Below are 21,603 nucleotides of genomic sequence, written 5' to 3' on the forward strand. Positions count from 1 at the left end.
TTTATCCTTGAGAAGATAACCTTTCATATTTTGGTATAGTAGACACATTGATGATGGTGTTTTTGTGATGTTGTAAAACTCCACTTTCTTCTCATCCCCCTGGGAACAAGTACATTCATATCATTTAACCACAACACATCTTTATAAAGAATAGAAAGACCAGAGGCACAGCACTTTGTGGGGACTCGGATATACTAATATCCACATTGAAAGCTAACTGAGAGGAATTGTCAGAAAAAGGATATTCATAAGAGACAACATGCTAATTCAGTGTCAGAGATCCCAGTCAGAGATGGTATTTGACTCATTTATTCCTAAAATTTTTGGTGAGCAAAAATCCAAGCAAGAACTTGTGGCTCTGGAGGTATGTGTGGCCTGCCAGCAGTTCTGACATGTCTCCCATAAAATATGGGATATCAGACTGTGGGTGGCAGGACTCTGCTGGTGGTGAGTGGCTGGCCAGCAGGGCTGCAGAAAGATGTGACTCAGAAAGGACAGCTGGGGCAGATAATGAGGCACCATGAGACGCAGCCACGTGCCTAAGTCTGTGGCTGAACCCTGATATATAGTGGAAGCAGAGATCTGCAAAAGGCTTTCATCCTTTTTTTTTTTTCCAAGACTATTCCTTGAGTTCATCTCCCCTTTGCCTCTCAGAAATATACATTAGCTGCCCAAAGACACATAACTCTGCTCTTCAGTAGGACCAGGGTGCCTAAACTTCAAAGGCACTTTTGAAGACCCCACCCACAGCCTAAAAATAGATGAGAACATTAATTAATGAGATTAATATAATAGACATTCAAATCCAAAAGAAGAAACTCTTCACGAATCTTCTACAAGCATTCTCATCAAATAGCAGAGTTGGTAGAAATTCCCAGAGTCTGTGACATTTCAAGTAAAAGCTGAAACAGATTAACATAGTCACCCCTGTCATCGTTTTGACAGCAGAAACTATTACCTCCTGGGTATCAGGATTTTACAATACACCTATACTTACTAAGTTTTGTATGTGAAAAAGGGTGCAAAGGATATGCATTAAAGGGTATCAGATTTTGTGAAGTGAATTGTAATTTACTCATGTTTCAAGAAATACACTTTCTTCTTCACGTAGGCCAATAAAACCTACATTGTGTATCCATCAGTGAAAATAAGCAAGATGAAACATGGAACAGAAAAGTTTATGCTAAAGGTTATTAAAGAAATTACCCAATGTTCAAAAATTTGAAATGTATTTATTTTGCATCAGTATGATCCAAGAGGTCCACTGCCTCCCTTCCTGATCACTGCTGCCCCTTCAAACAGTATTTGTGAGAACATTTAATTCTATGCAATCAGAAAAAGGTCATCAGACTGAATTTCATTCAGTTGATGCTTTTGCTACATTTTTTTCTGTAATCAGTTCCACCAGATATCAATACTCAGACTGGCCTCTTCTGGAAACACTTTTTTCACAATGTATGTTTCAGAACTTGCTTTCCTGAAGACTGTACACTTTTCACTCACTCCATTTCTGTGAACATAGCTATGGATATTTCTAATTCCTCAGCCCCATACTCCAATAGACTCTGTTTTCAGTCTTTTCTCTAAGAACCCCATCGAACCTTGGTTCATTGCAAAAGCTGAAGGTTCAACCAAATGCTTCATTCTGATTTGCTGCTATGGTGAAGTTTTCAAAGTTAATGCTTAGGATGCAAATAGCACAACAGGAACTACAAAATGAGAAGAACAGATAACGGAATACAAACAGCACCAGGAGTTAGACTCTGTTGCGCCTTTATAAATGGCATACTATTTCAAAAGATTTTTGAGAATTTAATGGAACTAAAAAGACCCAACTAAGTTCTGTTTCATGACTGACACAAAGACCAAATAAACATGTCATTCCACAGATCAAAGACAGTTGTGATTATATACAGGATATTAGATAGAACATGTGTGCTAATCATTCATGACATGAGAAGTTCATCACAATAGCATCTCTTGACCATAGTTGAAGAAAATTCAGTTTCTAGACTGAAGTAGCCCTTGTTAATATTTGCAATAGGAAAATGTTGGAACCACTGACTTTTAAAATTGCCTCTAGTCCTCCTTTTCTGACTTCCAAGATGTGACAAAATACAAATCTGAAATGTGATAAAATAGAAATGAACTGTCACATTCAGCTGATGACATCTGGTCTGCAAAATACTTCAAAGAATGAACACACAAGTTCTGACTGAAGTAAGGAATAGCATACCCAGTCTCTTTCTGTTAGCAGACTTTTGATGTAGAAATTATTTTTTAAGAAATGGAATGATCTGTTTTTATCAGGCACCTCAACAAGCTCTTCCTCATTGCCATCCCTCTATGAATGATCAGAGAGCAAAACCATGTTACCACCTTTTGCAAGCACAAGTATATAGGTGATGGTGCACATCTGCCATGACTGCCAGATAGCTTTAAACAGTGCTTTTCATTTCTTTTGGCAATATGCCATTTGTTTCCTGCATTAAATGGCACTTGTTTTTATGGCTGTGGCATTTGCAAAGTGCCATACGTATAACTAGAGGCTGCAAGAATCACATAAAGAAATGGACAACAGCTGGTGTTGCTCAGGGATGCCAAAGATTACCTCATAAGCTGAGGTGGGAGGGTAGGTGATATTTCCTTAAATCTACTTTCAGCTAAGAGTCCTGTTGGTAGTACTTGGTGGTGCTGGAAATGAAACATTCTGTCATTGCTCAATTAAAAATAAAAGCATTTCAAACTCAATAAGCGAACTTTCACCCCATTCACAGGTCAGGACAGCTCCACTGACACATTTCTAATGGTTCACCTCTGTGCACTAAAACCTACAGGACACCAAAAACATTTTTCTTCCCTAGAGGGCTTCTGTAGGAGCTCTGTAAGAGTGAGATTCAACTGGTCCTTTCATTTTTGTGTCTTTGTCACTGCAGATCTCCGCATTCTGAAGTCCAGTCATGCTATTTTTGTTACCATCCATTAAATCTTCTGCCATCTCCATGTTCTTCTTGTTGCATTGACAGAAGTCACTGGAGCTCTCTAGAATGTTGATGCAAAATTTGATAACCAGTGCTAGCCAGGCCATCCCAAAGAGGATCCACAGAGAGATTACATTCTTGTACCAGCTTGGATAGGTGCGATCTGGGTTCATCCCTACAACAGAATCACCCAAAACATTTCTACACTGGATCAAGAGTGCCTCAAAGGAGACATTACATGTAAAGCAAAGACAGTTGAAATATCAGTGAATATTGGTGACTTCTACATAAAACACAAGTATGCCATCTACTTAGTATGTGAACTGATGTTGTAAGTATGTTTCATGACATGTCAACAACAGCCTAGTACTCCTTAGGAATTGAAAATATCACTCTCAAGAAAGAAAACTAAATCCTAAATTACATTCATGTCAAAGTGATTATTCACATTCAAGCACACAGTTTAGTTTCTCTGCTTATCACTCAGCACCACTATATTCTATTAGCATGTAACAGAGGTCCCTGCAGGCAGAGAGGTAAGCAGGTTTTATGTACCACTATATGTATTTTGTTAAACCAGATACAAGCAGGAGAGTCTCTGAGAGCAGGAGAAAAGAGGCCTGAGCAGTCCTAAAACCTCCAAGAACAACCAAACCTTGGAAAACAATTTGAAATTATCACCACCAGCCTTCATGGCCACAGAGGCACTCTCTGCAGGATCATGGACAGCTTGGTGCCCATCAGGACTGCCAGGTCCTTTTCTGCAAGGATACTTCCCCGCAGGTAATTTATTCCTCTCAGCTCTGTATCGCACTAGTGGGGAAACAGTGTGAAGGTCACTTGAATCTTATTTTTGAGGCATAAACCACACATAAAGGATTGTAAGGCAAAATTGTTTAGCCTCTACACATACAACAACTGACATATTCAATTATTCCCATACCAAACCTAGTGTCTCTATGGCAGTATATTCCAGTCACAAAGGTACTACACAGGGCACACCTGGAAGAGGAAGGAATACCAAATGCATTACCAGAAACTGAGAGAAGTAAAACTTTTGTAGCACAGAGTTCAGCATCAGATCTGTAAAATCAGTATAGGAGAATGCTGAGCTGACCCAGCTTTTGTCAAGCTCCATCTGGCTGCCCTTGCCCAAGCTAACTTTATTCCAAACTTATTTACATGTGCCTACACAAGCTCTAATCATAAGTTTGATGCATTACAGACAAGTTCTAAAGTAACTGCCACTAAGTTGTCTAAGCATCAAGCAAGTGCTATCAAGAAAAGAAAATAGCAAATCCATAATAGGATGTTTTAGTCTTTCTGTCTCTCAGGAATTCAAGAGTGCATGTGTTTCTATAATCAATTTGTTTATAATGCGAAAGTCTTTATCAAAGAGGCATGTCCTGTGTTTCAGCAAATGCAGTGGGTGTGGATCCAATCCCATTTCCTCTGGCAAAGGGGTTTGGCATCCAAAACTAAGTAGTGCCTGGTGCTTGACAGTCTATACCTAAGTGACTTAAGTTGCCTTTTAGAAAGTAGTTATCTAGGGTTTTGACAGAAGAAACAGCCCCTGTCTGTCAATGAAAATGCAGGGTCTTCTGCTTAAAACTAATGGCTGCCAATGCACTGAAGTGTGATAGGAGTGCCCTCAGCAACCACTGTGATTAAACCATAGCACTCCTGCCTGATGGTGTAGTCATTCAAGGGACAGGCCACTTCAATGCCACTTACTGACTGGGAAACAATGCCTTTGTTCTTCCGCAGGTGGCATTGCTATGGCAGAAATCATGTCTTTTCCAACTTGCCAAATGCACACCACAACATACTAATCATCAGGTCTAGGGATTGCTACTGGTGCCTAATTGCCAAGTGGGACGCTTTGAAAGTCATGGATTTGCTGTTCAGTAGGTGAAAGCAACGAAATGTGAACTACTCACCAATCACATAGTCTCCAAACCCAATAGTGCTGAGGGTAATGAAGGAATAGTAGAAGCCTTCTTCATAAGACCAGCCTTCTTTGTCAGAAAATAACAAGGGAGGTAGCAGGAGGAACAATAACAAGCCGGTTACCAGTGCACAGGTCTTCATCAGGAAGGAAGCTTTATTCTAGTAAAACAGGAAGGAAAAAAGGAAAAAAGATTGTCACAAGAAGTGCAGCAAGGAAAGTCCAGCTTGTTTTCCAACTGGAGATGATGATGATATGATGATGATATGATGATGATATGATGATGATATGATGATGGACTCCACAAAAGCATACAAACATTAATTGAATTCCATTGAATTCAACAAATGATGTGTCCGTCCTACATGTGAGCTGGCTTCAGTTGGGATGGTTATTTTCTTCACAGTAGTTAGTAGAAGGTTGTGCTTTAAATTTATGTTGAAAACAGTGCTGGCAATACAGAATGTTCTTATTGTTGCTGAGTAGTGCCTGCACAGTGTGAAGGCTTTCTCTGCACCCCTCCAGTGAGTAGGCTGGGGATACACAGGAATTTGGGAGGAGATACAGCCAGGACAGCTGAGCCCAAGTGACCAAAGGGATATTCCATACCATATGGCATCATGCTCAGCATACACAACTGGGGAAAGAAGGAAGCAGGGAATGTTCAGAGTGATGGAGTGTTTCTTCCCAAGTAAGTGTTATGCATGATGGAGTCCTGCTTTCCTGGGAATGGCTGAACACCTGCCTACTGATGGAAAGTGGTGAACAAATGCCTTTTTTGTTTTGCTTGTGTGCACAACTTTTGCTTTACTTATTAAACTGTCTTTAAACCCAACCCATGAATTTTTTACTCTCTGGATTCTCTTCTCCATCCCACAGGGAAGGGGTGAGTAACTGTGTGGTGCTTAGATGCCAGCTGAGGTTAAACATTGACACCAAGCCAACACAAATCAGGCATCACCTTCATAAGTCCTAAATTCATGCCAGTTTAAAGCCTGTTCCACAAATGTTCCCATATAACTTACACATGCAATTCTAACTAAAACTGATAATAAACAGACTAGATAGTCTAGGACTGTGCATTGCTCACATGCTTTATCACTTCTGTTGCTGTATGGGAAGTCATTCATCACAGAATTTCCCTCAATTAATAAACAACCTTATCTGACACCTCATAGGGCTGTCATAGACTAAATTTATTTGCTTCCAGTTATTCCTGAGTATTACTGCCTTTTTGGTCAAATAGTCAGCCAGGCTGTCCTTGTTAGTCATAGGATCTCAAATACCATACAATGTCCCCTGTCTTTTTTTCTTTGAGCTATGCCTATCCATACTGCTTACCTGCCAGTGAAACACCTCCTCTAGGCGACGGGCACAGTGCTGAACCCCAAGCAGCATCAGGTGCCCAATTTCGTTCAGGAGTACAAGGTTCAAGGGGATCCCAAAAAGTGCAAACATGATGCAGAAGATTCGACCAACTGCAGTGCTGGGGCTCAGGTTTCCATAGCCTAGACAAGGGAGGAATGAAGCATTAAATCTAAAATATTCTCTGCTTACCCCTTCCCCCTGGAGGGGTGAACCTCCATCATCTACAGAAGTTAGGTGAGAAGGTCACTGCTCCAAAAGGACCTTTTTTATAAATAACTGTAAGTTACATCCATTGTTTGTCATATCCTATTCTGGGTTGGAAAATAACATTTCTTTCCCTGCCAATTTTGCTTAGTTCTTTTCCATTTACCAGTCAATTTCCTCTCCCCTACCCACTGCCCTGGCTGGGATCTGACGTAAATGCAAACCTTCCGTTTAGTTCAATTTTTGTAAGCATTGTTGGCATGGGCTTTACTGGTACATGATCCTGCATCGCTGTCAGATGGTCTCTGAATCACAACAATAGTGTTTTAATTATAACAACCACCCTTTTCTACCTCTGTCCCACAGGACTAGTGAACTTAACACTGCCTCTTTGCTTATACTCTTTTGCACCACAAGTACCAAATACACCTTAAATTGTCAAAAATATTATCTAGAGTCAATATATCCAGAGAAATTATATTTAACCTGTGTAAAATACTTCAATTTCCAACCTAAAAAAAAAATAAAGTGCTTTAAATTTTTCCTCTTTCTTCTAGTCATAGGAAGTGATCTAATAAAAGGTCCTGCCTTGCAATCAGAGCCTTGCTTGTATCCCCAGATTGTTCTGGCTTCAAGATCACTTGTCTTCATTCGCCACATGTTCTTTTTAAAATGTCCCATAAATTTGCAGACTTGCATTTGTAATTTCTAGTGTTTTGTGACACAAGAAAGTCAGATTTAACTGAGGTATATTTCAGAGGATGCTTTAAAAGACAGAAGAACTAGCACACCACAAGCATTACAACAATGACTTAGCCAGTCAGAGACCTATGGCCTTGACTACATTCCAGAATCACCTCTGCTCATTAGAGATTGGTGTCCACAGAGGAGATTATCTTTTTACCACAAATAATGTTATCCCCTCCCAGCACCACCCAGTCACCGGCACAGCAAGCAGAGAGGCGCTCTCTCCACTGCTGCCTTGCTACCCTGCTTTTGAGTGCTGTAGTCTTGGGGCAAGTGAGCAGTGCCCAGCAGGGAGAGGCCCCAGGGCTGGGCTCTGTATCCCAGATAAGTGAGAGTGCAAACATCTGTGGTTAACTCAAGAGTCCCATTTCTTCACTAACCTCTGTCACATGCCAGATGCAATAAGCCACTGACTGATGATGTAGAAATGTGTGCAGCTATGAGTTGGAGATATCTACACATACAAAAAATATCTCACCATGGACAACTCTGCAGTTAGTTGTGCATATCTGCCAGCAAACTACACCCAGAAAATGGACTTTGGGCAAACTATTCCTAACTATTCACTCCACAAATCCCAAATTTGATTACATGGAGGACATTCCCTTTGATAATTTTATGCACACAATACACCTCTACTAGAGCCCCAGGAGCATGTCCTTGGTAAGGGGAGAGCATCCCCAGGAAAGAATGGGATGCTGTTATGTAACTAGATGTTTTGAAATATAGTCCAAAAAAGGGGCTAAATTAAGACTTCATGCCAGTGCTACTTCTTCTTTGTTTGTGACCAGCTTTGCAATATTAATGCACTTTTCCCCAATGACTGCTAATTTCTGCCATCTTTCACCGTTTCTAGACTACCAAGTGTGGTAAATGAGACATGTAGGCAAGTACATCTGGTAGATGACCCCTTCTAAGCAAATTATAGAAAGATGTGTCTGGTGTGATGCATTTCACACTGGCTGTGACATTTCAGTGGATTAGTTCCAATTTTTCTTTTATGGGATTAGGGTGTTTTGTGACCTGACCTGGCCCAGGACAAAGTGCTGGGGGGCATTTACTGTAGGGCTGGAGGCTGAAAATGAGTCACATACATTTATGGCTAGTTATTCCCAAGGTGGTTTCCCCCAACCCTTCTCCCTTTTTTCCTTCTATATCAAGTTTTAAAAGACTGTGTAATGTCTTGGGCAGTTCTTTTAATCACAGGTTTCTAAGTTTCTCTGCAGAAAAGCATAAAAGAAAAAAGGCCCATGTTCTCTAGTCACTGTGTGAAGCACAGCAGCATTCAGAATTGTGGGGGTGCCACAGAGTGCTGGATGGCAGAGCACCTAAACTTAACTTGTATGTTGCAATTAATTTGGAATGGCAAATTGAATAACGTAGGAAGGTCTAATGTACACAGTAAACCTATTATTCCAAACACTAGATATGCTTTGCATTCAATTTCCCTGGCTTCCGTTTCCCTTGGATTGAGCAGCTTGAGACAATTTTCTGAAAACTTGGTACATAGTTGCTATACACCAAAAAAAACCTGCTGTACATGCCAAAAAAAAATGCTATACATGCAAAAAAACCCCATGCCCCACCAGCTTTTATATAGGATACAAAGTATAATCAAATAGGAGACTTTAGATTATGCAAAATACCCATAAATTTACTCCTGTCTGGTTACATCCACTTGTCCTTGCACTAGACAAAGAAATGCCAACCTAATTGTATATATACCTCAATTGTTTTAAAACTCAAGCAGGAAGGGGAAAATAGGATTTACCCTCTTCAGTATGAGTTGGTGTCTTAAATCATCATGAGCTAGATATTAGAAGATCTGAACCAGATTCAGAAATTAAAACTAAACTGCCAGTTGTGTCACATCCCTCATGAGCATGCTGCTGGGATGCCATGTGGTACACGTCTGAGCAAAGAGACACTGAGACATGATCTCTAAAAACTGCAGAGACATCAAAGTGTATTTCCACTGAAGCAGCTGGATAAAGTACATGTATAGCTCCTCTTGTTTTGAAATAAGGTGTAATGTAAGTCAAGTTTCTTTGGAGGAAATAAAAGAGTGGTTTTATTTCTAAATGCTCATAACCATGTGCTTTAACTCATGTGCTTCTGTTACACGCATTAAGTAATTCAGGATTTTTTTCCTTCTTTCCTGTTACATTCCAGCCCATAAGGGATTCAGAAGCTCTGTAGACTTCTTAAGAAGATAAGACTTATTAGTAAAAGATCTTTTCATTCACAAGACAGTACTTGCAATGCCCTCAGTTAACTGAGGCAGCTGCAACTTCCTGCTGCCCACAATGAAAGGTTTGTTCTCACTGTCCAGATATAAGAGTATTTTCAGCAAAAAGTGCTTAGAACAAAAAGTGTCTGTCATAGGCTGAAAAACATCTGAAAATTTACTAAAAAATTTCACATGCAGAAAATTCCAGGGTTAGCATAAAACCAAATCTACCCAAAAATGTGTTTGAGTGCTAAAACCACTGATAAAGCTACTGGTTAGAGAAGCAACACTTCTTGTTTTATTAAATATTTTCTCCTACCTCAGAGTATACAAGCCATCACTTCCTACAGACATGGGTCTAATCCCAAATTTGCAGATTGCTCTTGTTGAAAATATTTTGCTTTGAATAACCAGGAATTCATCTAAACCTGGGGGGCCAGGTATCCATTGTATAGTTCACTGAGGGGTGTCAATGCCAGAATTATTTTATTTTGTATTACACATTTAAATACTCATGAAAACTTCTCTGCTTGGCAGTTGGGGTGATGTTCAGTGAGCCACATGCCTATTTTCCCAGGCACTGGAGGAAATTAAATCCTTAAGCCATCCAGCTCCTCCCACCACTAGCTCCTCCTCTAACACTTTTCAGGAAATCTATAATTTCTTTCCCTTGTGGTCTTTACAAGTGATCTGGATGTTTTAATCCAGCAGAAATGAAAGGTTTTTTCCATTAAATATTAAAATGTTTCATTAAAAAAGATTCACTTTATATGGAAAAGACATCTTTGTGTAATTCAAAGCGGAAACACCACAAACACACCTACTGATCACCAACACAGCCTTATGGTAATGTTTGTCTGGTTCCTTAAAATGTGAGCATGGCCCCAGCTTAGCTGGAAGGTGACCCTAACAAAGCACTCATTAGCCTGCTCTGACCTCATCGTTGACTGCTTTAAGCAGACAATTGTATTGGAGATCTCCTGAGGTACCAGGAAGCCTGAATTACCTTATGATCTTACAAGCATTAGGATTTTCAGAGGTCATTTGGTACCACCTATATTCATGGGAAGATCAGCAAGTCAGGGTTCCTATCCTCCCTCCTGCTTTGAATGCCTCCTTAGCTATAAAAAACACATTAACATACTTGGCTTCTCAACCTTCTTGTGAGATTTCACATTGTATCCACCAAGTCTGCACTAAGTTCAAGAACGCTTATCAGCTGGACACAGCTGAGGACACCTGGCATGGGAAGCCAGTTATTTCAAATTCATCCATCCAGGGAGGATGCTACAGGCATGGAGCCTGTACATGTAGGACAGGAACAGGACACAGTCCTGAAGCAGCCACACTGCTTGCATTGGCTTCTCAGTTTTATGGTTAGAACAAATCAAAAATTTGAAGAATTTCATTTTAAAGCTAGTGGTGGCAGAATCTCAGGAACTGTGTTTTATATGGGGAAGCTCACTGGGATCCAGGCAGTTGAATCAGGGAAGTTATTAACAGTTTTAGCCCTATGAAGTTCCAGATGAGATAAAATTTGGTTGCACGCTCCTTCAGTGAGTGAAAAAAAATGCTTCAGATGAGTACTGCAGTCTTTGACTCATGCTGTGCATACACTGAAATCTGTATAGTGGGCTTAGGCTCAGCTGGGTGAGATAGCATGCAGTCAGGAAAGCAGACCACATTTCCAGTGCTCAGGAGACAGCTCAGAGGATGCTGCTGTGAGTGGCTGTCCCCAAACCCATCAGTGACCTCCCACGGAGCACTGTGCCACATCCTTCTTGGCCAAGCCTACAGAGAAGCTCTGCCAGCTGGGCAGGGTAAAGATCAGCACATTAACAGTGGCAGCTTTTCAGCAGAGAACTCCCCTACACAAGAGGTTCCTGAGGTTCACAAAGGATTCAAATACGAAAGTGGTCCCAAGATGTTACTCTGTATTTTAACCACTTTGAGACATCAAGTTAGTTTAATTGAATTCCCCAATAGAGCATCAGCCAGCAATGGGCAGGAACCTGACCATTCTTCAGGAGCTCCACCAGACACTGGGCAGTGTCTGCAGAGGGTCAGAATCTTCACAAGACTCTTGCTGCCCAAAGCTTTACCCTACCAGAATTTCACAGCCCTGAACTTGCTACTGTTTTATTCCCTGCACTGGAATCCTCTGGGGCAACTACTAAATGTCTGTAACAGTGTGGTTAATACTATCACTCACTGAATAGCCCGATCCATGCCTCTTGTTGTCTCCCAGTCCTCTGGGGTATTGCTTTTAGGAGCTACGTACTGTGCTAGCCAGAGAAGGAAAGAAGAGGAAGAAGGTCTTTCCCTTCTTTTATTCACTGTGAGATGGTTTACTTGCCCCATTTTATATTTAAAAAAGGGCCCTTGAAATTCACACAACTGAATTCTGGTGGCATCAGAAAATGGCAATACAGCACTAGGCAGTGGCATCCATCTACCCAATATTAAGTGGGATATTCAGGCTAGAGAGGACAATACTCCTTCTACTCTTAGGCTTGCACAGATGAGTCAGCCTCATCACTGACCACAGAAAGAGCCTTTCCCTAGCACCTTCTCTGAAATTACACCACCCTGTGGTCGTTTGACTTTAGGAACTTTGATCTTGTGCCCCACTCTGAACTTGCTTTGACCTCTGCCCTGTTAGTCCAAACTAAGTAGGAGGAAAGTAAGCACAGAAAGGAGAGATTTTGTGTCGGCAAGGGATAAAGAAGTCTGAGAGATAAAACCAGCAGCAAAAGTTAGCTTTTCTTTCTTTAATCATGTTTAGTACTACAGCTCCACAGGAACTCTGAGGATGACCCTTCAAGGCATTGGAGAAAGGTTCTTATGGAAAAATCTGCAGAAAATGAGATAACATAAAATCTGGCATGATATGACATGTCAAGGACAGCAACAAGGAAAGCACAGAAGCCTAACAGTGGGGAGAAATAATCAGCAGGTGGCCAGGGCTGCCCATCCCAAATTTATAAATGCAGTTCCATTGAAATTATGAGATTGGCCAAAAACTACATAAGCTTTGAGGCACTTCTTTAGACAAGAGATTTTAGTTCATACCTATCTGCTCTTCAAACATTTGCGACTGAGGCACCAACTATGTCCAGCCTGCAGGTTAGAACTCACCTTGTTTTTAAGCAAAGTTCATATGCTGCTTTTAATCACTAGTAGTGAAAATAGATGAGGCTTTCATTTAAATGGAAGAAGGATACAGTGCAGAAGATGCTGCAACAGGAGACAGGAGGATTTAAACTTTGTCAGTGAAAGAAGCTAATGCCCCTCAGTTGGTGTTAATGGGAAAGAAGTTAACATCCCCTCCTGTATCCCAGTGAAAAAATGGTCTGGTAAGGACTTGAGAAATGGACCTAGTCTTCTGAGGGGGAGGGGGGTTGGTTAAAGCACCTAAAGTAGAATACAGGACCTGGCAGAACAGAAAGAGCATCTCAAAGGAAAGTGATTAAGGTGAAAGTGATAGTGGTTTTGGCAGTGCTGTTTGAGAAGACTAAGGACAAGAGTCAAAAAGATGTTGTTTTGCATAAGAGGCCAGCAAGGCATGAATGGCATTAATTGCAAAGAAAAAATGTGGAAGAGACAAAAAGGCCAAAGGGCTTGTAGCAGCTGGAACACATGGAATAGAGGCCATCCATATTCTTCAAAATCTTTATATAGTACCCCTAAATTCCTGAGAATCTCTCTCCTGCATTATCATCTTAACTCTACCCTTCCTAAACTCATTTGCCAGAATGCATTGGGTTTTAAGTCCTACAGTGTAATCTTGTGCAGATGGACCTGCTTTCATTGGCTCCGTAATCACAGCCTGAGATAAACCCTTCCTTGCCATGTAAGAATACTAAAACCTCTACAAATCCTCCAGAAGCCTTCTCAATTGTCATTTATCTCATTGCCATACCTTATACACAAAGTTTCCTATTGTGACTCACCACTTTGAACTTCACTGAGTTCTTTGGAAAGGAGCTTGTCTCTTTACTTGACATAATCAATTATCCTTCCCAGTCACACTGTGGTATCCTCAGTGAGGCTGAACACCTCAACTATCTCAAGAATTTGCATAAAGAGAGATTATGATAACAGACCCAGAGAGTGAGGCTCTGTTAAACTATTTGTAGTTTTCTCTTCTACAACATACTGTTATCAACAGAGTGTTATGACACTAATCTGTATGCAACTAACAATTTCACTTGAAAAAAGCAGAATGAAGGGTCCAGTCAGCTAAAGATTTCTGCACAGAAATCGCTTGTGTGGCATTCTCAAATCTGCAATTGAAAATCATTAACAAGTGTCTAGAATCATAGCACCAGCTTTAAAATCATGAGATAAAGAGCTGTAAGATTTGGTCCTTTTCAATTCTCAGTTGCCTCTGCTATCAACTCAGCTGTGTCATGCCCTGTCCTGTCCTCCTCTCCTATAGCCATCAGGGCAAGGAATTTACTTAAAAAAAAAGAGGGGAGTGGGGGCAGGGAGTTGTGGTGGGAAGAGTAGTTTAGCAGCTACTCTTAGTATAGAAGAGCAGAAATGCTTAGTTTAGGTCTCTGCCAACATCACAACATCCCCTTTTATTTTAACATGATAAATTTGATTCTTCCTGAATACCATTAACTTAAATTTGCCATGGTGAAACAGTCACTCTGATCGCTTAGAAACTTATCAGGATTCACTACTGAGGCATGCAAAGCAGCTCTGAGCAGATGCTGCTTTGTACCAAAGGCTTGAAGGAACCGACCAGGCTCTCCTGGAAACCCACAGCCCTGTGTAACCCTGTCTAATGAGCCTCCACTGCCATCATCTGGTGCAACCCTTGCCTGGCAGTGCAGCACACTGAAAGTGTGTTCCCAACCAGAACAATGCATGTGCAAAAGAGCAGGGCAGAAAGACGTACTGAGTCACAGGAAGATGACACACTACCACCCACTCACCTCCACCCCCACAGAAAACCCACAAGCCCTCTCTTTCTTTGAGCTCCTGCTTGGGGGCTTAGTGTTCTGGAGGCAGTGTATCTTCAAAAAGAATCAGAAATCAAAAGAAGGTTCAATTTGGGTACAAAAAGAAAAATCTTAATTTTAAAATATACTTAAAATTGAAGAGAGCTGACAAATCAAGAAACCCGTGAAGGATTATTGATATTCAACAATCATCTCTCCACATGCTCTCCCCTCCATGTTTTTTTTTTTAATTCTGAGTCACATCATAAGAAAAAGACATCAGGGCAAGTTATTAATGGTTTTGGGGACAGGGACACAAACTGACAATAATTGACAGCATCTGCCTTAACTAGCTCTGTACCCAGTACATTTTATTTTTTTCACTTTCCCTCCCTCTACTTATTTCCATAATTTATTTGTGGTTTTGCATTACCCATTTGCTGAAACCTGAGTCAACTGAATTGGGATGTTCTCCCAGCTATTTAACTTCCACTTGAACAAGCAGGTCCTCATCTAATACAGGTAGTAATAAGGAAGAATAATTCATAAATACAGTCTCTGAAGACACAATAGCCAGTATCAAAAATTTTCCAAAATCATTTCTGTCCTTGTGACTGGAAAAGCCCATTTCAATGCACAATTCACCTCAGACCTCTCAGAGTGCATAAGACTTGGGAAAGTCGAGGCAGCACAGCACCATGAAGTTCAGGCCCCAGAAGCCATGTAACTTAGCAGGAACATGTCCTGAGCTAATTATCCCTGTGTCTGATCAGTTAGAGATCATTACTGCACTGGCACTGACAAAGCACTCCTAGGGCTGGGTTCATGGGTGCTTCCCTACTGCAAGCTCCAGGGAACCACACAGTGCTGGAGCAGCATCTGAGTACAGGCCCTCATTCTCACGCTCTTCCCACCTATGAGGTGGCCCTGTAAGCAGGGAACTCTTACCAATGGTTGTTATTGCAGATATGGAGAAGAAGAAAGACCCACTGTAGTCCCACCTGCCCAGGCTAGTGGTGTTTCCCTGGAGCGTTATGCCACTCTTGTATGCTTGGATGATACCCTGCAAAGAGACAAAAACATGAGATCTCACAAACCCCTTTAAGGCAAGTTCATGTGACTGACATTTCCACTTCTGGCTGGTAAAATCCCAAACAACAACCACTTCTGATTCTGTTGTTTCCCTTTTAGTAGAGGAGCTCTTGTGCCTTAGAGCCCAACGGGCTGCAATGTCAGAAAAGCCAAAAGCCAGCATACTTCTTCTAAGAAAAGGGCATCTATAGCAATACAATAAAGTTGCACATAGTAGATTATAGAGATAAATGTGGAAGAGATTGGAGGGTAAGATCTAAACTAGAGAAGGCCTAGAGAGACAATAATTAAGACTGCCTTATAACATATTCATTAAGAAAATCAAATGTTTCCAGATGAGATATTTCAATGGCAGAAGTCCCAGAGCAGCAAATATATATGCATATGTAAATGATACAGATCCCTTGCAGGCAAGACCCCTGGACTGGGGAGGAATGTATCTGGTCTGTTACAGGAGACTGAGACTACTCAGTTTGGTCAATATGTCCCCACACTGGGACTACAAATGTGAATGAACACATCAGATTAGCATTATGCCCAATTATGTTCAATCCTCCCGGGAAAGACTCAGACGTCATTAGCCGAAGTGTGCAGAGTTATGCCAAAATAAGATATCAGATATCTTAACAGTGCCCATATCTGACTACACCTTCCCATGTCAACAAAATGAATTGTGTCCAAAACAACATTATTCACAGCACGGACAGTAAACATTTCACACTTCACTTGACAGTTGATTATCTTTGAATGCAAAGTGGAAGACACCTTAGAATGCCAAGAAGACATAAAATTAATAATCTCTGAAAAAGACATGCAAATTCTAAATAATACTATCCACATCCTAACAAAAAAGACTACCAATAAAACTTTCACCACTGATAATAAAAGGAATCACACTCAGACTTTGATCAGTTTTTGGTTTTGCAAAGGAGTTGTCGTTTATACATCCACCAAGCAAACTGGCATGTCAAGCCTGCAAAGCGAGGAAGCTTTGTCCCATTTTACTGATGTAATGTGCTCCACATAATTTATATGATTTATATAGTATTATACAAGGCTGTGAATTAAAAGCTCTATCCAGGGTCTCAAGCAGCAGCTTAACTACAAGGATCATTACCTCTTTTCTCTAGAGCTACTAATTCTCACACTAAGAACAAGGAGCAGCTCGGAGATCAACACATTTTTCTAAGCAATAAACACTGTTTGATAATGCATTCTCAGAAATATCTTGATTTACTCATAACTGAAGGCAACTTAAACCCCTCAGAGTCACATTATAATCTATTAAATTCTAAATTATGAGACAGAGCAGAGAGCCTGTGCTCTGAGAAGGGCTAAGGACCACACATGTTGTATTGCATTTTGCTTCCTTCTGCAAATTGTCACTATTATGTTGAGTGGGGCAACTCAAAAAAAAGATTTTGTATATAGCATTAATGAGATAAAAGAACCAAGCCCTGCTTCCCTTCTCCATGCAACTACCCCTGAAAAAAGAAACAAAAGAGAGAGAAAATGTTGTTTCAAAAAGCCTCCAGAAGGATTTGTTTTGAAGAGTTGTGTGTAATTCCCCTACTCATCGTTCTTCTTCCAGGTCTGGTGTCCGCATTGAGGTTTGTCAGGTTACATGGGGTGCAGGCTGACAACACTTGGCCTTCGGTTTAAGAAGTGTAAGAAACTCTGCAGACAATGGCCTAGACAGGAATCAGTGTGCATGAACATAAAAGAACTCCCCAAGTAAGTTAAATGGCAAGAGAGACACTGGAAAATTATAGAGTTGACCTATTTCCCTCCCCCCCTCCAGAAACCAGTAGTTAAATTTGAAATAAAAAGCTTGATATTTTCCTCAAAATTTCCTTCTGTAAACTGTGATCTCTGCAGTTCTTAGTTAGTCTTGAACACATATATACCTGCTGGAACAGCAACAGTCCAGTTATTGGATAAATTTATTATCAGCTGGATCAGGGATACTTGAAAAACTCAAACATGCAGCATGTTTGTTGTCCATTCTCCTGCCTGATGTCTTGCTGGTACAAGCTCAGCAGTAGAAAATATTAAACTCAACATCAAGTTTTTAAAGCCAGAAACACTTAAGAACCAGAGAGGACTGCAAGAACCTGTGGCACAATTGGCCCAAAGAAACAGAAAAACCTTCATGCAGAAAAGGGAAACAAAGAGCCTGCAAAAGACATCATGCAAGAAGCAGGCAGCAGTAACCAAGTCATTAAATGTTTAATTTCACATTTTTGCAGCACTTCTGTTCTGCTTGGTTTAGAAGCAAGAGGCTGAGCAGTTGTGAGCACCTATGGCAGCTTTGCAGAGACTTGTAACAACTCAGAATCCCAAGGTCACTATTAACCTTCCCCAAGTAGTGATGCTACTGCCAGGAAGCACAGGATGTGTCTTGAGGCTCTGAAGACAGGCCACAGCATTTGCCCTAAATGGACAGTGACCTGCACTGCTGGCAGTGGGAAGGAAGTACCACGTAACCTCTACTCACTGGCAAAGAGCGAGTCCTGGCTTGCAGCATGCCAGCTGCTTTCTGTTTCTGCTACTGAGGCACTTGGCATGCTTGCTGAGGTCTCCAAGCCCTTTCAGCAAGAAGTCTCTAAGAACTTATTTGTTAAATCTTGTTATCAAATAACCAGATAACATCATTAACCATTACACCCACCCACCTGCTGAAGCCAGCCCAATGGGGACCACATTCATACAAATCAAAGCCACTTGAATAAAGCAACACTCCCAGAAAAAAAAAAAAAGGTCAAGTTCATTACTGTTAGGAAGAAAGAGCTACTGATGCCACCCTTAAAAGGGAAGATTCACAGTGGCTGGAGATAAGGATACGGTCTTTGTTTCCCTAAAGTAAAAAATGTTTTATTGTACTATCTAGAATCAACCTTTGACTTAGCAACAATGACGACAGAAAACTAAAGATTGACTCTCCAGAGAATGGTAGAACTAATGGAGCTTGCCTTCCTGCAGATGTGCCCACAGGGGCGAATTCATGAAAGAGAAATCCATAGATGGCTATTAATGCACAGAAATTACTTCTGGCACAGGAAGTCATTGCATTGCAAACTCCTGAAGGCTGACCGAGCATTCAGGGAGATATCGGTGAATATTCTCCTTAGTTTATTATATTCCTTTATACTTTTGTTTTCAGCTATTGTAATTTTGCATAGAAAAAATAGAAATTTTTTATAATTTTAGAGAGAACACATGAAAAAACCCAGCCGATAAACACTCTACCAGAACAGCTGAATTCTCCCTGCTTTTTCCATTGAAGAGGTGTTGAGGGTTCAAGAGGTACTAAAAAGCAAGTGAATCATACACATTGCACCATAAGTGATTACTTTCCATAGCCAGCCTTTTTGAGAACCAGAAACTGTTTTACTTTATGGTTACTTTGAGGTGAAATCCTAGGGGTTTTCCTTTTTCTCTTAATTAGGCTGATTTGTACACTGATTAGGAGACAGGATAGAGGATTAGGAGATTTGTACAGTGTCTGCCTCAAAACCTAATGCATTAAAAGGTACTACTAGAAGCAGCATCTTAAATCTAGCATGCAAAAGCAGTTATCTGCCTAATCTAAGACCTCAGTCAATACCACCAGCTGCTCAAACCCAAAAAATACTGAACTTGCAGAGCTTGGGCTTGATGTTTTGGGAACTTTAAAGGTCATGTGCAATTCAAAAAGCAGAAAGGAAACAGGTGGGTGGTTAAAATAATAGGAAAAAAAAAGAATGCAGTGGTTCTTTGGTTTCTACTGGCAGACAAGCCGTACAACATAAAACCATAGTTTCACTTCTCTGCACTTATTTCCCCCTCTCTAAAGTGGTAATAATTTCAATAAGTTCATAGCGACTACTGCATATTTAGCTGACAATACTTGCATAATTTTAAACTACAGATAAAGGTTTGTGGGAATTATTGTAACTCCTATAGGATTTATAAATTGAGATTTAAAATTCTTAGACCTTCAAGGGTCAATGAAACTTCATTTGCAGGCTGCTGCATTTTCTCATCAAGTAGGCTGCTCTGGTTTTTGACCATGCAAGTAGGCTTTGCTTGGTGCTACTTAATATTGCCATGGCTGGTGATTAGAACACCAGCATGATGTCCACTCAAAGAGGTTTATTTAAAATGTAGATGCCTATTCTGTAACCTTTGTTATAACAACGTGCCTTGGAATAGTCAAATTGAGCTTCTAGCTCCACCTTTCTCAAGTATAAGCTCTGAAGTTTCAGTTAGGAATGGCATAAGCTAATGCTTGCAAATACAAGTTGTATGTTAGATTACATCCCAGTACAAAAGCCTACTTCATGCATATTTTTGCAAGGAACTCCCTCCTTGAATTCAAGCTAAGTGGTAACCCTGTGAGGAAGCTGTGGATTTCTGTTGACTCCCTTATCACACTTATTTTTAGGATTGCAATACTCCTTTCTTTCCTTGTCCTTTACTATCAGTTGCTGGTTCTTTCTGCAGCAACATCCAAACACAACACACGGTTACCACAGTTTCCTTATCTGAGTCAAAAAATAAGAAACTAAAAAAATTAAATCATTCCTACAGCCTGAATTTTAACCCTTCACAGCTCTGGGGCTGCTCTTCCAAAGATGACGGATAACGTGTGACTCACCTATACTGGAATTTTACCACTCTACACAGCTCTGCAGTAACAAACCCAAAGTAGTTATTACAGTCATACTAGCAAAAATTAAACCATATACTTTGAATTACACTCAAAAGATCTGTTCATGCTGCCTAGCTAAAAGAAACCAACTTCAAAACAAAACCACCAAAACCCAGCCCCAACAACTACAGTTTGGTTCCCACTTGACATTTGAGTATTGCATCTTCCTCCCCAAAAAATGTAGGTTTATTCTTTTGTATTTGCTGCAGAGCCACTTTATCCTTCAGCCATACCCATAAGTCCCAGTTACCATGTTTGCTGTGTTATCAGCTCTGGGCAACTCCCAGCTTTCTTAGCTTACACGCTTCCTCTCTTCCACGATTATCATCACATGTGGGCCCCTCCACCACCAGTCTGTGGCTGCAGCACAGCTTCTGATCACCAAGTACTGCAAAAGGAAGGACCATTATTTAATCTGACCTCCTTGACACCAGCTAAAAGTTCCATCTTTCACCTCTGCACTGAGTCACAACAGCATGTGACTAGGATACAGCTTTCAAAAAAGGTACTTAAGATCAGCAGTAAAGAGTGAATGAATGTGTATATGTAAACTGAGGCACTCTGTTCTTTACAGTCTCTTTCTTCAGAACACTATGCTTCTCTTTCCTCCCATAATCTTTACAGCAAAAAATAAGCTTTATAGAAATTATTAAACAGACTGATTCTAATCTGCCTGCCCTCCCCCAAATTAGCAAGTTAAGTGAAAATGACAAAAGCAAAGCCCCAAAAGATTATGACCCTACCAAACAGATCCATAAGAATTCATGACTTCTTTTTTCTGGAGGAAACCATCAGGGAAAGAGTCGTACAAATGACCTTTTTATAAACTGTGGCTCCCATCACTGCTGTTGTCCCCTGCTTCTGAACTGTGGCATTCTGGCCAGAGGTGACAGTAATCTTGAGATACCTTTAAAGGCAAAAGCAATATTTACTAAGTGTATTTGAAAGCAGTTCTCCAAGAAGGCAAAAATTGATTGGTGTAAGAAACTTTATTCTCAAGTTTAGTTGAAGCTTATATATTCATGTACAAAAACCAACTTTTCTAGGGCATACATGAAACTCCTGAAACTGGCTTGCCTCATTTCAGACACTTTTTCTCACCTTTGCCACATATAAAGGAGGAAAAGAAGGCGTTCAAAAGGCACCAAGCTACCATTTAGATTAATGAGAAAATAACTCACAAACTTTGTGCACTGGAAATTCTGTGTAATGTTGACATTCATTTATGCCTCACAGAATACCAGATGTAAATCAGAAGAAAATGGTTAACATTAACCTTGGTCTCAGATTGCAAGGACACAGGTAAATTAATTTCCAAATAATTGACAAATAGATTATTATTCACATCTTTCCCAGCTATAAGCTCTGATTCCTTATCTTTGTTGGGA

At 40.5% G+C, this 21,603-nt stretch overlaps 2 protein-coding genes across 2 annotated transcripts in view; both read right to left on the reverse strand.

The window, feature by feature from the left end:
- KCNK17 (potassium two pore domain channel subfamily K member 17) overlaps positions 1-21,603 on the reverse strand; it is a 26,174-nt gene continuing 4,571 nt past the window's right edge. The window contains exons 2-5 of the mRNA XM_053938740.1: positions 15,379-15,493; positions 6,271-6,437; positions 4,922-5,090; positions 1-3,156 (exon numbers count right to left, since the gene is read on the reverse strand). Of these exons, the coding sequence (XP_053794715.1) occupies positions 2,861-3,156; positions 4,922-5,090; positions 6,271-6,437; positions 15,379-15,493 (747 nt within the window). The 3' untranslated portion in view covers positions 1-2,860. The remainder of the gene's footprint in view (positions 3,157-4,921; positions 5,091-6,270; positions 6,438-15,378; positions 15,494-21,603) is intronic.
- Positions 15,409-21,603, reverse strand: part of LOC128785890 (potassium channel subfamily K member 16-like) — a 24,881-nt gene continuing 18,686 nt past the window's right edge. Inside the window, exon 7 of the mRNA XM_053938741.1 lies at positions 15,409-15,493. The gene's annotated coding sequence lies outside the window, so the exon portion shown is untranslated. The remainder of the gene's footprint in view (positions 15,494-21,603) is intronic.

This window comes from Vidua chalybeata, chromosome 3 (genome assembly GCF_026979565.1).
Source record: "Vidua chalybeata isolate OUT-0048 chromosome 3, bVidCha1 merged haplotype, whole genome shotgun sequence".
In the NCBI taxonomy this organism is placed as follows: Eukaryota; Metazoa; Chordata; class Aves; order Passeriformes; family Viduidae; genus Vidua; species Vidua chalybeata.